This window comes from Rhea pennata, chromosome 16 (assembly GCF_028389875.1).
Source record: "Rhea pennata isolate bPtePen1 chromosome 16, bPtePen1.pri, whole genome shotgun sequence".
Taxonomy (NCBI): domain Eukaryota; kingdom Metazoa; phylum Chordata; class Aves; order Rheiformes; family Rheidae; genus Rhea; species Rhea pennata.
In genome coordinates, this window is record NC_084678.1 from 10,068,472 (window position 1) to 10,083,431 (window position 14,960).

At 40.9% G+C, this 14,960-nt stretch overlaps 1 protein-coding gene across 2 annotated transcripts in view; it reads right to left on the minus strand.

The window, feature by feature from the left end:
* Positions 1-775: 775 nt before the first annotated feature.
* The window catches only part of NFATC2 (nuclear factor of activated T cells 2), a 97,177-nt gene continuing 82,992 nt past the window's right edge, over positions 776-14,960 (minus strand). For both annotated transcript variants that reach the window (XM_062589282.1, XM_062589281.1), the window contains exon 10: positions 776-4,018. In XM_062589282.1, coding sequence (XP_062445266.1) covers positions 3,963-4,018 — 56 coding nt within the window. In that variant the 3' untranslated portion in view covers positions 776-3,962. The remainder of the gene's footprint in view (positions 4,019-14,960) is intronic.

Consider the following 14,960-nt stretch of genomic DNA (forward strand, 5'->3'; position numbering starts at 1 on the left):
TTTGCATGGCATAACTTTGATGGAAAATGCATTAGAGTTGTTCACCCTGTAGACAACATATTTGGAGGCCTTTGGTACAATGGCAGGAAGGCACTGTGGTGAAGCATTCAGATAACTGAGGAAAGACAGAACTTCCTCATGTGCAAATATGGCTATCTTCCAGATAAAGTGAGAACAAATTACTCACAAAAAGGTATTAACTCTTCCAAGGTTAGTCTAATGCTTCTGCAGAAAGACAGCAAGTTGCAATATGTAACAAAATATTAATACTGGAAAAACACTGCTCAGCAAGAACAGGAAATAATTTAGTACTATGTATTTTGAAGTTCTTCAGCATAGCTAGATGATTTTAATGTATCTGTTATTTTTAAAAAGAGATAACAATGTGTAACTATGTCTGAGGATACTCCTTTTCTCCTTTTCAGAAATAAATATGAAGTTGGTTAAAGCTGTATTCTTTACCTAATGGTTGCATGTAGAAGCAGATAGAGTAGCATAGCCTGACCTCATGAAGCTGTAAATAAAACCACTAAAATGTAGTCTATATTATATACATCTTATGAACCCTCGATCCAGTAGCTGGCTTCACGCAGCTGCACAGATCAGTCGGACCAGAGCCAGTTACAGGATCGTGACCCAAGAACGTAACAGAGAGTGTGTGTGTGTGTGTGTGCGCGCGCGCGGGCGTGCATATAGCTATGAATATACGTGTGTGTGTATGCATACATACATATGTGTATATACACACACACACACACATTATATGTATGCACTTGCACAAACACACATACAGATTAACATCTATGCCTTAAAAATTAGGAGGAAATACAACTAATGCAAGAACAAGGACACTATTTGTAGCACATCATAAAAAAATCCTCTCCCTCTCTCTCTACGGCAAAGTGCCTGAAAGAACACATAAGAGCTGTGGAAATCTTATCTTTCTGTTAAAGGGAGCATGTTTAATGGGTGCATCCTGCAAGGCATCTTCAGCAGAGCCCGGCAGGGCCTCATGGACTTGCCTGCATGAACCCATTTGAAGGCTCAAAAGCCTTCACTCTGAGTCTGTACTTTTCCTGCCTGCTTTATACAGGTATGCCTCATACTAAGAAGGGAGAAATGATGTAGGATGTTCAAATGATCAGCAGGGGACAGTGGCAAAAAATAAAAAAATCAGGCCCCATCATGAACATGCATATTGTAATTGCACGTGCCTGGTGGCAGATTGCTAGTGGATTTGCATGTGCGGTCATCCCACTTAGAGATGAGACATTCATCTGCATAAAGAGAAATATTGAAATATTGAAAGCCAGTTGCTATTCATCATCAAATAACTAGCAATATTTTTAGACAATATAAGTTTGTCAACAGATCTGCAAATAAGCTGACATTCTTCTTTGGTATTCTATTTAAAATCCAGCAAGAGGAAAGTTTCTGTCAGTTAATTTAGGATTTTGGTTCTGTTATTATCATTATTTTTTTAAATACTCCTATATCTTATAGGTTACAGGGGGAAAACTAGATGGTCATTTTCAGTAGCTCCAAGCATGAATTCTGTGAAACTAAAAGACACACATTTGGCTTGTTCTTTTGCTCAATTGCTATAAAGAACTTCGGACAGGCAAATTTTGTCCATAATAATTTTTCAGAATTGTCCAGAACTTCAAAATGCATTAAAAAATCCATGATGTATGGCACATTCTGACATATAGCGGTTTTAAAACAACTCAAGATCACTTGTTGGAGGCATGTGAGCAATCGAAGTACTAGACCAGTATAAGCACTGTTTAACAATCAATAATTTCACTGTGCAGAAGCTATTTCAACTAATCCAAGCCTCAGTTTTGTTCTTGTAAAAGTCAGTAGAAAAAAAAAAAAAGGCCACTCACCTCTACAGGTAAAAAGCTGAGACTTGGATACATTTATGCTTTTGATGATGCATCACATGTAACTCACAGCATGAGTCCCAGAGCGAAGCATCCATGGCCAGAGCCTTTTCAGTGTTGCTGAAAGGGGATACAGGGGAATCATTCCGTGACAAAGGATTTTAATTTTGCAAGGGGCTAACATCTTCCAGATGGATGGTGTGCTACCCGTCTCCGTACCACTCCAGCACTGCCTGCATGTCTAAGCAGCACTTCTGAGGAAAAGGCAACAAACTCTGAAGACCATGTCATGCCCTGGATCTTCAGAAGGGCTCAGGCTACAGTCCTCTGCTCTGGTCATGGATTGAGACTTGGCTGAATCCAGAGCTGCTCTTGCAAAATTCAGATTTCAGGTTAAAATTCAAGATCAGGCCCATAACAGAGGCCTGGATGAGACATTCTAAGAAGCAAAATGTTTCTATTTCTTGCTCTAAAACATAACACCTTGCATAGGCTAAGTGCTGGCTTTTGGTGACAGGAAATATATTTTTCTCAATACCCCTGAGAATATTTTTGTTGAACCTAGCACATATTCTAAAGGGTTTATGCAATTATCTGTCTTGCAGAGATGGGAAACAACTTACCCAAATGCTCTGCTGACCTGCTGTATTCCCACCACCTAATTCCTGCCATGAACATGTGGACATGTAGGTATTCAGCAAAGTTTACTTTAAAACAATTGAGAACAGGCTCATTTAACTGTGTTTTCTAGAACAGACCTCTAGCTCCACACCCATAACAATATCAGTGTTCCTCATTTACAAAAACAGAGAAGATGATTACTACCTATTTCCTACAATATTACGGCTACCTCTTACTGTATGTTGATTACACACTCATTATGCTTTCTTATCACACCATGGTAGCAATGACACACGAGGAGTACAACTGTAAATGGCAGAGGCAATCTCTTACTGTGATAAGCATATTCAAACACCTGAAGCAAAACATAATTGACTAACACACTAACTCACATGGAAATTTAACCTTTCCAGAAATCTGGTGGCTTTGCAAAGCTAAAGAAGTATAAATAGGTGTATGTGTTCACTTAGAAAATATGGCTTCTGCGAGATGCAATTATTTTTCCACTGCAGCTTGTGTGGTTAAATGCTACAACTGCTATAGGAGACAAGTTACAAGCCAATAGCAGCTCCTATATGGAAAGAAACAGTAACAATTCATTAGAGAGAAAACATCTAAGAGGTGTTCATGTACTGCCTCAGTGTTAGTAAGGATCAATCATAAAAATCTTTGGCAAGGCATAACAGTGCTTAGGTTACTGTGACTCCTATATATTAATCTCTGTTTTATCAGGGTTTATTTTAACTTGAGAATTGCTGGATTGTTCTTTTTACTAGCTGTCTTTGAATATCCTTCTCCTTCAAATTCCTATCCAGAAAAGTGAAAACTTCTGAATTCAGTTGACAGCTGCTGTTTGAAATACTGATCACAGTGCTCAGTCAGAGAAAATGAGTTTTGATCCCAGGTTGGCCAAAAGCCGCGCAAGCTTGGGCTGCCTCAGTTTCCTACAACAATAAAATTTTTCAAAAGGGCTTTGAGACCTGGAGGGCAAGTCATTGTTAGCAAACTGCAAAACGTTTTTATTCTTTTACGGAATATATTACTCTTTCTTCTCTCGTTTCCCACCCCACCCAAAAAAGCATTAACATATAACCTCCCTTGCTTTGTGCGGTGTTCAGGAGTGACATCTTACTTCTCCCTTATTGCTAAGATACATCGATACATAGATAGATATTTTGCAGCAGGCTTGAAGAGTTTCCTCAGACAGATGCTCTGTTATATGAGAACAATACGATCTTTGGACTAAAGGAAGGGTGTCCTTTGCGATGTTTACAGAGAGAGGTGGCGAGTTGCTTAGTCAAGGCTGTCAGCTTGATGCCAATACATTGTTCCTTGCATTGAATTGGTGCCTTGAGATGAACAGTTAAGGAAGCAGGAGGTTGCAGGGGCACTGGAAGGATCTAGGAGGTCAGTTATGGAAGGAGTTGGTAAAAGTTGTCTCGCAAATCTCTGCTTCTATGTCTGACTTCTGGCAGGGAGTCCAGAAAATTCCTTCCTGATAATTTCATTTACTGTGAAATAAGGGACGAGAAAGAAATGTTAGAGCACTCTGAAAACACAAGAAGTGAAAGCAATCCTGGTCAGTTTGCTATTAAGTCAAAAACATCCCCGTGATATTCATAACATAATTCTGGTTACAACTTAAAACTTTCTGTCTAAGTAGCCAGACTACAAATTTTTTGAAGGAAAGGAGGAAGGAGAGGAGAGAGAAGATCTACATTGTATTCAGCATGCTACAAAAATATGATTGAAATATTGCATCATATGACCAGTCCACACTACACCCCTTACATAAAACAACACCTTCCCTCTTTCACAGACATTTCCTTTACCTATGCAGAAAAAAATCCATGAGTATCTGAGCATTTTAACATTTTTACTAAGCAGAAATAAGAGTATTTTGAACAGAGAAGGAAAAGATTTGGAGGGAACACAGGGCACAGTGCTGAAAATGTAAAGATTGCAATGCAGGTGAAAAGTGCATTTAGTTTGTTTTTTTATTATTTTTTTGTTAGCTTTTTAAATCTCACTCTATTTGTTTTATATTTTTGATACAGTCTGTTTGCAGATCGTGGCAAGTGCATAAGCAAGCTTCCATGCTCCTCTGTAAACTTCTACTCTACCAGGCTGGGACTCTGTGCTAACGACTGCTAATAAAGCTCAGAAGACACCGAAACACTCTATATTCTCTGTGCGAAATGCCAGAACAATACGATGTGCTATATACAGCAGCTGCTCTCTCCTGAACTCCTCTGTCTACGTTTCAGACTCATCCTGTCTGAAGCAGAGTCTGGTCTTCTCTTGGACTGACTCTTCTCCCTGGGCCGGGCTTTCACTGGGAGAGACCTGCGACAGGAGACCTTCCACGCAGATGTTCTCACCCGAACTGTTTGCTTGTGGCTCCATCTTGCATGTGGCTTCTTGGTGTTGCATTTACCAAGGTTTGGTAACTTGGTAACAGTTTGCAAACTGTCTACTTTGACAAATTTGCCTTAAAATTGATGACCAAATTTTCTAAAGCTTAAGACCCAGACCTAAATTGGTTGCAAAGTTACCCCACATTTTCTCCCCAAAGCTATGGGGACAGATCAGTTTTGGATGCAATTTCAGATTCAAGTGGACCCATGATACTGTTCTTGCAATTATGGGTACAATTCTTTGCTTCAGTCTTGCGACTCAATGACTGTTTTTGGAACCCATTTTGCAAAATCAGTATGTCTTTTCAACTTGAATTTATAATGAAAGAGAGGGAGGAGGCATGTGTCAAAACAGATACAAATTTGAGAAAGGGCTCACAGATTTTCCAAATTACTCTGTCTTAGGAAGGGTTCATTATTTCTGAATCAGAAAAGTCAGGCAATTACACTAAGACCTTTTTAATTGAAAGAAATATATATTTTGAAAATACAACAGCTGAGTGCACCACAAATTAAAATTCAATAGAAACAAATGAACTAACAACTCTGGCATAGACTATTCAAATGATAAAAGAACTATTTTAATAAACTAGCTTGTGGTTCATAAAACAACAATGGTCCTTTCAAAAAATAAATTTATATTTTTAGTGGGCAAATGTTAGGGCATTTTAACAATGAAAAGATTACATTTCTTTACAGAAAATCTGAGTTTTCTTATGCTTGTACTACATGTGATTTAACAACGCCATTTGACTTATTCATAAGATAAAGTACATGTCTGTCCTCAGCTAATAGTAGGCAACTTTTTCATTCTCTTCAACAGAAAATAGCCAGGTTAATGCCAGGACAAGATCAAACCCATATGAAGGGCATGCACTGGAAGAACTATAAGATTTCTTCCTTCTGATATTTAAGGGCTAGGCAAGGATTAATTCAAATCAGAGAAGACCCTCACTCAAGACTGATTAATCCTCAAGTGGCCAATATTTAAGTCCGTGTCTAACAAATGTGTATGAAAAGTTGTAATAAACATAGAATTTCACCACTTCCCAACAATTAAATCAAATAGTACCTAAACTCTTATTGTCCTTGAAGAGAGGAACACATGTATTAAATTTTAATGATCATGACTAGCAGGTTGAAAGCCTCCTTCCACCTTCCATACAATGGAATTTATCTCAGAAGTAAAATCTATGTTTTTTGCAAAGTTCTGCATTATATTAAACAGATGTCTGCCTGTGATGATCCTCAGGGACTGAATATTTGTACCAAGCATAGCACAGGTGTTTGATGGGAGGAGAGAAGAGAACCAGCCCTCAGTGTGTCCAGGTACAGGAACCTCCCACGAAGAGCTGCGCCAGCCCCAGAGCTGATGGGAGGACTTAGCTGCTGGCTCTGCAGACGCTCACTTCTCGAACACCCCATCCAGGAGGGGTGCAGTGAGCCTGAGGGGCTGGGGAGCACACCAGAGCACCAAAGGGCTCCGATCATGGCTGTCTGCTGCAACACAAGGTGGTTCCCACGCCTCTGTGCTCTGAAAGCCCACTGCTGCCAGCCTGGAGGTTAGCTCTTCTTTCTAATTTCATCCAGGAAATGCTTGATCTTGGCCTGGTTAGTAACTGGTGGACACCATGTGAATGCCCACATGAAAATGTGGCCAGGAATAACTGCAACAAGAAGCACTGGCATCTCCTGCTGCTCAACTTTATACCTGCCACCTTCACCTCCGGGCCCCTGCCCACTACCTTTGGGGCGAGTTCATGCAAACAGCGCCCGTGTTTGAGGGGTATGTGGTGTATCGCTGCTCTGCAGTGCAAGCAAGCAGCCAGTGGGAGGTGAGGTTGGTCTACTTTCAAGCAAAACCCTACTGTGACTCCGTTTGAAGAGCTTCCTGTTTGCTCTACCCAGGAAATGAGAGGAGCAGGTCTTCAATGGAAATTTTTCACAGCCTCGGCTAAAAATAGCAGTGAGGTAAAAGAAGTGGGCACCCACTCTCTCAGGGTCATTTCCTTTATAAAAATAAGCGGGCTGAGACTGCAGGCCGATTTATTTATCAACATGCTTGCTTGAGCAGCCAGTGTACCAGAAAACTATTATGAGTTTCCTTTTATTTAATATAACCACTACTTATGGAAACATCTTAGCCAACAGTCATCTTGGTCTAGAAAGGTTTAACATACTAGGTGAAAATGTGCAGATGATTAAATGGGGTTTACTAAACCTATAGCCTTTTGAAGGGTCCATTTTTTGTTCTGTTTCCCAGCCTGAATGTTATACAAAGCAAAATCTGTAGTACAGAGTCAGCAAAGTGCAAGCTAGGACAGAGGTCTCAGCTTGCCTGCACCAAGTAGGTTGGACAGTGCGGTAAAGGGCTTCCTCAACCTGCAAACTTCACTTTCCCTCCTGTGTACTGCATCAGAGGTCAGCAGTGGGTTTTGTGGGCTGAGGTTGTAGGGGGGCAAGCCTATAACTTCTGAAAAGCTAAAAGGTTGCAGGGGAACAGTACGAAACATCAACCCCACAGACGAGCTGCAGGATGACACTGAAGGGCAGAGTTGGGCTCTCTCCCTTTCAACTCTTAGGGGTTGCAAATCGGGTTTTTGCTGTATCCAGTACACATCTAAATGATAAGGGAGTTGCCCTCCTATTATCAGTTGGCCTGAGCATCCTGCGCTCAGCCTGAATTTCACTTAAGCCTATGTAGGCAGGGGATTTTGGTGCTGTTTAGACTGGGCAACACTAGTCTGGGGAGCTCCAAGAGGTGATTGCCCCAGCACAAGAAGTCCTAACACACAACCAAAGCTCCCAAAGCAGGTATCTCTATCCTAGCTTGGAGGCAGCTCCAGATGGAATCCAGGGAAACTACATATGCTCCAGATGAATCTGCTCCAGATTTTGGGAGTGCATGAATCCAGATCCAGATGTAATCTCACTGACTGGGTCTCAATGTAGGTTGAACAGAATCAGCAAACTGAGACACATCTAAACTTCAGAGGAAGCTGAGATCACATGCTAAACTTGCTATTCCGAATACCTATCTATTTTTTGGTAGCATGGTTGAAACATCTTTCAAGTATCAGTTCTCATTCTTTGCTCATTTCTAGCTGAGAGGAAAGAGAGATAACGTGATTAATAAATAAAATGTTATTTAAGGTGCCTGGCATGTGGCACCTTTGGAGCACACTGTTATTGATTGGTTTAATCAGAGAAATGATTAAACTGGGCTGTGATGACATATGAAAAAATTGTGAAAAAATAATTCATAAAAAGTATATCGAAATTACAGCTGATTTCAGCTGTCCAGACCAAGGAAATGTCTAGTTAGGCCCAAATCCCTTCAGTTTATCTTATCAGATACCGCTGCTGTATTACAGCAGCCCCAGTGCTTGGAGATCCCCAAGTCAGTTTAGTGAAGAGGCTGACTAAAATCATGGGAGAGTCTGCGTTCCTCTAAGTACTTGGCTTTGATGGGTTAGAGTCAGTCTCTCAGGCTCCAGGCCCCAAAGACATTTAAGACTCAATTCACATCCTCGCAGATTGAAATCTGGACTGTATTCACTTGCGGGCTGATAGTGGGTTATATTAAATACCGAGCTCCAACTAGTAGTCCAGAGACAGAAAAGAGTCTCCAGTTTTAGCTGGCTTTGAGTCAGCTCGTTGTAATTGATTACACACACACACATTCATATTCAACATACACACGTACACATTCACAAACACATTGGAATAACAACTTTACTAGCGTTATTCCACCCATATGTCTGGAAAAATCTCATTGAAGTTGTTGCTGTCTCAGCACCCTCAACCAGGAGCAGTGACGGGGATCTCCTGCCCTTTGGGGATCCCGCACATGTCATGGGTGCTCCACCGACGAGGCCAAGAGCAGTTTTATATGTGAAATAAGCACAAAACACCCGTGGAGGGACAGATGGTGTATGAGGGACCTCCAGAGAGGACTGAGGTTTAAGCCTGAATTTTTGGTGTGATGACAAAAGTGTGGCTGGAAGAGCCAGGCAAACCGTGGTCCTAACAACGGAGCATAACTGCAATGTGGAAACAACCGAATGCATTAGCCCAGCATGCACAGTCCCAACTCTCCTTCCCTGCCCACCAGACCCCAACTATTTCAGGACCACTTTGTGGTACACAAATGGGGAAGAAAAAGAATTTAAAAAATTAAATAAGATTTAAAGCCCTCTAAGCCAAATAAAAAGGGTCATGACTTTTTCACTGGAAACAAAAATAAATATAGGTTAAGAGAAACACACAGCTGGAGAAAAGGCAGAAAAATACCAATTACCTTTCATTTTGATTGCTTGGATCAAAGATCACAGTCATTCTTTTTCATATAATGTTTTGTATCCAGCTAAGGTGTGTATCTATCAGCTCTGAAAAAGATTTGCAAAACCATTTTTGAGAAAAAAAAAAGTAACCTTCGACCTATGTTCCAAGGCCAAATGTTACACTTTTCAGCTACTCCTCCATTTTGTGTTTTAATTATTAAAAGGACATTTCAGCATATACAATACATAAGGCAGAACTTAACCGCTGACCTTTCTGTTTGCTCAGATCCAGCACTATGTTTTATTTTTCCCCTCTTTTCTCAACTGATATTATCTAAAAATAAATATGCAAAAAATTACACTGCTAAATTGATCACAAAATATACAAGAAATGCTGGTAATATGATCTGAGACTTGAGAGGCACAGGAGGTCCATGTGTCTTGTAAGTCAGGTCAAAGACTAGTCACTGCCTTTTGCAAAATTCAGTTATGTTATCATCTTAGTGGCCCAAATAAAACATGACACATTTATGCCAGATCAAAAGTCAGTCCCTTTTAAATAAGAAATCTAATCAAAATAGCCATGTAAATTAGACTTTGCCTTAATTATAAAGAACAGGAAAGATATGTGCAAAGAAATTCTGAAAGTTACAATCTTTGCTTCAAACTCAAATAAAGTGAAATTTTTTCTCATAAAATGGCAATATTTAAAATTCTGTTTCTTTTTTCCTTTCTGATCTTTTTAGATTTATTTTGAATTCATCATGAAAACAGCTAGTGCCTCCTGCAAAACCATGTGCAATATTAAAAAGAGAATGCTTCTTAAAGACTAAGCTAGTTTTGACTACAAGATTCAGAAATGTCTTTGCTGCTGGATTTCAGGTGACTATATATAGAAGAGAAATATTTTACTTGGCGCCCTAAGACTGTGCAGCCATGTATCATGCACTTGAACATACCATTCAGGACAGGGCCTATTTCATATCCTGCATCCTGGAAAATCAGCCTTTGCACATGCAATCAGAGCAACTAATTGACCGGCAGATACAAACTTGGATGTGTCAGGCACAAGGAGTGCAATCCCAGCAAACTGTGCAGGAAATATACCCCAGGGTGGAGGGGGTTGTTTGATAAATCAACAGCAGGAAAAGGCTTTGTCTGGAGAATGGGGACGTCTAACTACTGCACCATTCTCACATGTAAAGTTTTGCTGTAGTTACATATCCATCACGTTTAACTCTATATTGAAATAGCCGACAGACACACCGTGAGACTTTTCTTTCATGTCTATTTGTAATCCACATTTTCTAGGTAAACTAGAAACTTCTTTAGCATCATCCAGCCCTAAGGCAATCAAGTAATTTCCATTAATTAAGCACATTTTTGGAAGAGGTTACAGATCTCAAACTAAATGACAATTCAAGTCCCACAATGCATTTTTGTTACAACAGTTTAAACACACCCAAAACCCATTAGCATCTTTTGACAAATTCAACATAATCTAGATATCTGATGGAAAACAGAATCTAAATAAAATGCATATTTCTGGCTACAGCCTGTCTCCACTGAAATTAATATCTAAACTCCTGTGATTCACAGGATCTGTATTTCACTTGACATTTAAATACCCTCCCCTTGTATTTCAATATGGTTCCAGAGTGAGGTGCAAAAAAAGAAGCAACATCTGTTGTAGTATCCTGCCCAAAATCTTTAACAGGAAGCAGGGTGTGCCTGTGGCAGAAGAGCAGAAAACAAAGATAGCATTTCTTCTAAAAAAAAAGAGAAAAAAACTGCTAAATGCACCATGCATCAAAAGTATGAATAAGGAAATATTTAAGACACAAGTCTGTCTGTGTCACTACTCTAGAAATTCTATTTTAAGTACTTCAAGTACTGTCAGTCTGCTTCCAGAAAAGATCAGCAGCTCACTTCTATGAAACAGTTGCCTTAAAGCTGTCAGGAAAAACTGTGACCTAGTGGTTAAGGCACAAGACTGGGAAGGCCAGACTCCAGAACCTGGTCCTCAGCCATGTCATCATCTTCCCATGTGGCGCAGGCCAAATCTACAGTATCCCAGAAGGACCAGCTTATTGCAGATTTGCTTTGGCCTGAAAAATGCACAAAGACACTGAAAGTCGCATGCAGGGAACTTTTAAATACCTGGTGCCCAGCGAACGGAAAAGAGCAGCCCAAAATGGAGACGGAGGGCTTGTGTCGAACAAGCCTACGCTGACCCCGGGGATGCAGTGGAAAGCCACTATTTTCAAAGTTCCCTACAGCGATGTTTTAAAGTCTTTAGGTAGTTTAGCAAAATTTGAAAGGCACAAGAACTTAGCTTGGATAGGCACGCTAAAAATCCCAATAGGCAGCAATTTAAGATAAGAACTTTTAAACAGACATGGTAGGTCCCATAAATTTCAGCCAAGATTGGAGTGCTCAATATTACTAAAAATTAGGTCCTTGGTACCCCTAGCGGGATGATCCAAATTGAGCCAACGGAGATAGCAGAAAGCAGTTGGAAGGCTTAGTGGTCTGTTCTGACTCTGCAAAGTGGCACCTAACCGCAGGAGGTGAGGAGCATCCCCGCCGCGCGGGGCCGGGGTAGCGGGGAGCCTGCGCGCTCGCGGCAGTCCAGCGTCCCTGCGCTTCTGTTTATTCACGCTTAATCCCCAAACAGAGGTTGTTACTCTGCAAAGCCTTCCCTCCAGGCAATTTCTCCTCGGTGATATAAAGAAAAGCAACCAGTGACAAGGGAAAGGGAACAGAGCAATTTGCACGAGTGGAGATGATTTGAAACCTGTATTTGCTTTCCCTGTACTACATGCCATGCACAGGGCTACTGGGGGCCTGTCCACCTTGCCATGCTTCGCTTCAGCTTGCTACACAAATGGTTACGACCTTGTAAATCAGTAATAAGTTCCACCTGAGCCTGTAAGCGATTAGTAAAAAATCATTACACTTCCATGGCCAGAGGACTTTCACACAGTTAATCAGTTAAGGAGAGACCTGGGTGTTAACTGATTGCTCAGTTCCCTGGGAAGCTAGTTACGGAGACCCCCGCAACCAGGGATTGAAATCTGAACTGCAAACAATATATGGGAGAGCAACATTGCTTACAGATGACACAATCTCCTGGAGAAACAGGTACCAAATGTTGCATTAAAGTGAATTGAATGAAGGAGCTCTAAGGATGACAAAGTGCCATTTGTGGTGGTTTCAGTTATTTAATACATTTGAATCCCTATTTGAATCTATTGGAAATCAATGAGTTAAGTGTCCTAGGAACCTTCTTCTCCATGAACCTGCAAGCAGTGGTTTTGGGATATCTGTAGGCCACACATGCACTAACTTTCTCATCCTCAGCTATTGTTAATGGGAGCAGCAAGGGAAAAGCAGAGCAATTTCTGCCTCCAGAGTGTGATTTCCTGTTTGCTTGATGGATTTCAGCATTTAATCATCATTTTTTTATCAGAAGACTCTAAGACAGGCGCAAACTCTGCCTCCCCCTTGGACCGGAGGAAGAAGCGGCGTCAACTGGCAATCAGGAAAGTGCACCCTCAGGCAACACTTTGTGCACTTTCCTTCCTGTCGTGCAAACTGCTAGGCTTCAGCGCATCGCTGCAGGAAGCCCAGGGAGCCCATCAGCAGCCTCAGTCCCGCTGGTGTGAAAAACCCCGTTAATTTAGAGGAGCTGCACTGCAGTCATTGCACAGGAAGAGGCACCCCAGCAGAGTAGGTGCGAGGAGGTGTTGCTTTAAATATTATTTGCAGCACCCTTTTTCTGCAGCACTGCACATACAGAAACCAATCCAGACTAACGAAATCCAGTGCGGTTCCCAATGCCACCCACTGCCAATCTCACCGGGAAGCTACCTGGCAGAAGAAGTGACTCTGAATATTAAGGGCGACACAGGCAGGAACTGTATGAATACGAAGGAAAAACTGTCTTATCAAATTTACAAAGAGGACCACAGATTCTCTCTTTCTTCCTTAGACAAACCCTTTATGCCTGTTTAGTCAATACACGTAAGGCATTAAGAGCTGGAATGAGGTTGGATGTCTTTGTGTAGTTCTTCTGCAAGTGTCAACAGCCAATTTGGGAAGCATACCTTGAGAGTGGAAAACTAGATCAGACTGGGTGTGATGAGGAACTCCAGGCCACCGTGGATTTGGTTTGTAGTAGCTTTCCATAACAAAGTCTTTTTTTAACTGACTTTCTCTCTGCTCACATATATTTAGATATGACTTTCATTCTGCAATACTCTGATGCCAGAGAGTTTTGGCTGAAATTGTAAGGGAAGGACACGTGTTTGAGTCATGCAGTTGGCTCTCGCTGGTTAACAGTTAGGAAGTCACTGAGAGAAGATTAAGTTCGTGTTTAGTTTAGTTAACATGTGACGAGACCAAGTGAAATATTTCAAGTAGAATACACACAGAATAAATAAATATACAAAATCTTATACCAGAAGGGATGGAGTTCATTTTCCTAAACCACATTAGTTGGCTAAACCAATACAGAAATATTACAGTGACTGGCCCGCAGCTTAGGGCCGGACTCCTGCTCTAGCTCTGCAGCGGCGGTGGCTGCAAAGCAGCAGGGTGAATCACGCTCAGGTCTACTTTTCGGTGCGTGGTTTGGGCCTTGTGAGTGTGCTACATAATTGCTGAGATAAGCAGTGCTATTTGGTATTAATACATCTTGCCTTCAGATTAAAAACAGTAAAACCGAAGAAGGCTGGTGATGAATTTTTCCCACAGTAGCTTGCACCTCACAGTTTAAACGCTAATGCAATTTGCCATAGATACCACAGTGCCTCTGAAATAGCAACTGCCAGCAGAAAAAGCACACCAGCGAGAGCACTATTTATTCACATGTCACTTTGCAGTTTCATCATTCTCCTAGACTTAACCTATTTACTAGGAGGCAATATGAGTCATTCAGTAAAGTGTTTAAAAAACAGAGAAAAAAAGAATGGACAGGAGAAAGGTATTTTCTTTTACAGGAAATAATTGTAGGGGGAGAATCAAAGAACTGTTACAGCATGTTCAGGATTAACTCAAAATAACAAGAATAGGCAATGCTACTGATTCTTATTTTTTTGTCGCAAAAGAACTACCAGAACAAATATTTAATTGAGGGGAAACAAACCATTTAACTAATATTTAATTGAGGGGAAGTAATCCATGTTACATTTCCCTTTAGGCAGTTTTTTAAGGGATGAACAGTCAATAACGTAATCTATTTTCCTCCCTAAAGCTCTAGTGCTTATATATATTAATCCACAAAACTATTTACTGGCTCAAATTCCCTGGCATCTTATCTTCTGCCATGTCTTAACTTCACAAGTGGCTCTGCTGAAGGACTTGTGGATTCTTGCAGGATCTGGCCCTCCAGAGCAAAGCAAATTTCCTTCCGAACATGTCTGAACCGCATTTGGAAGCTGGTAGCCAGGAGAAAACAACTGTCCCAAAGTGACAGAAAAGATGCACAAGTGGCCTACAGATATTTTTTCCCGATAATCCAAGCTTTCTTATGCAAGCAAATAAGCTTCTCCTTGCAATTACTCTGCTTTCACAAACAACTTAGGAACAGCAAGTGCAAACAAGGCATATGTTTCTTATGCGCCTTATTTTAAAGAGGATTATAGGAAGTAGGTACACAGTTCTTAATGAAAAACCCTGAGCACGGGAACAAAGGCAATCATTTTTCATACAGATTATTTTTCTATCACAATTCCACCTCCTTCAGAAAA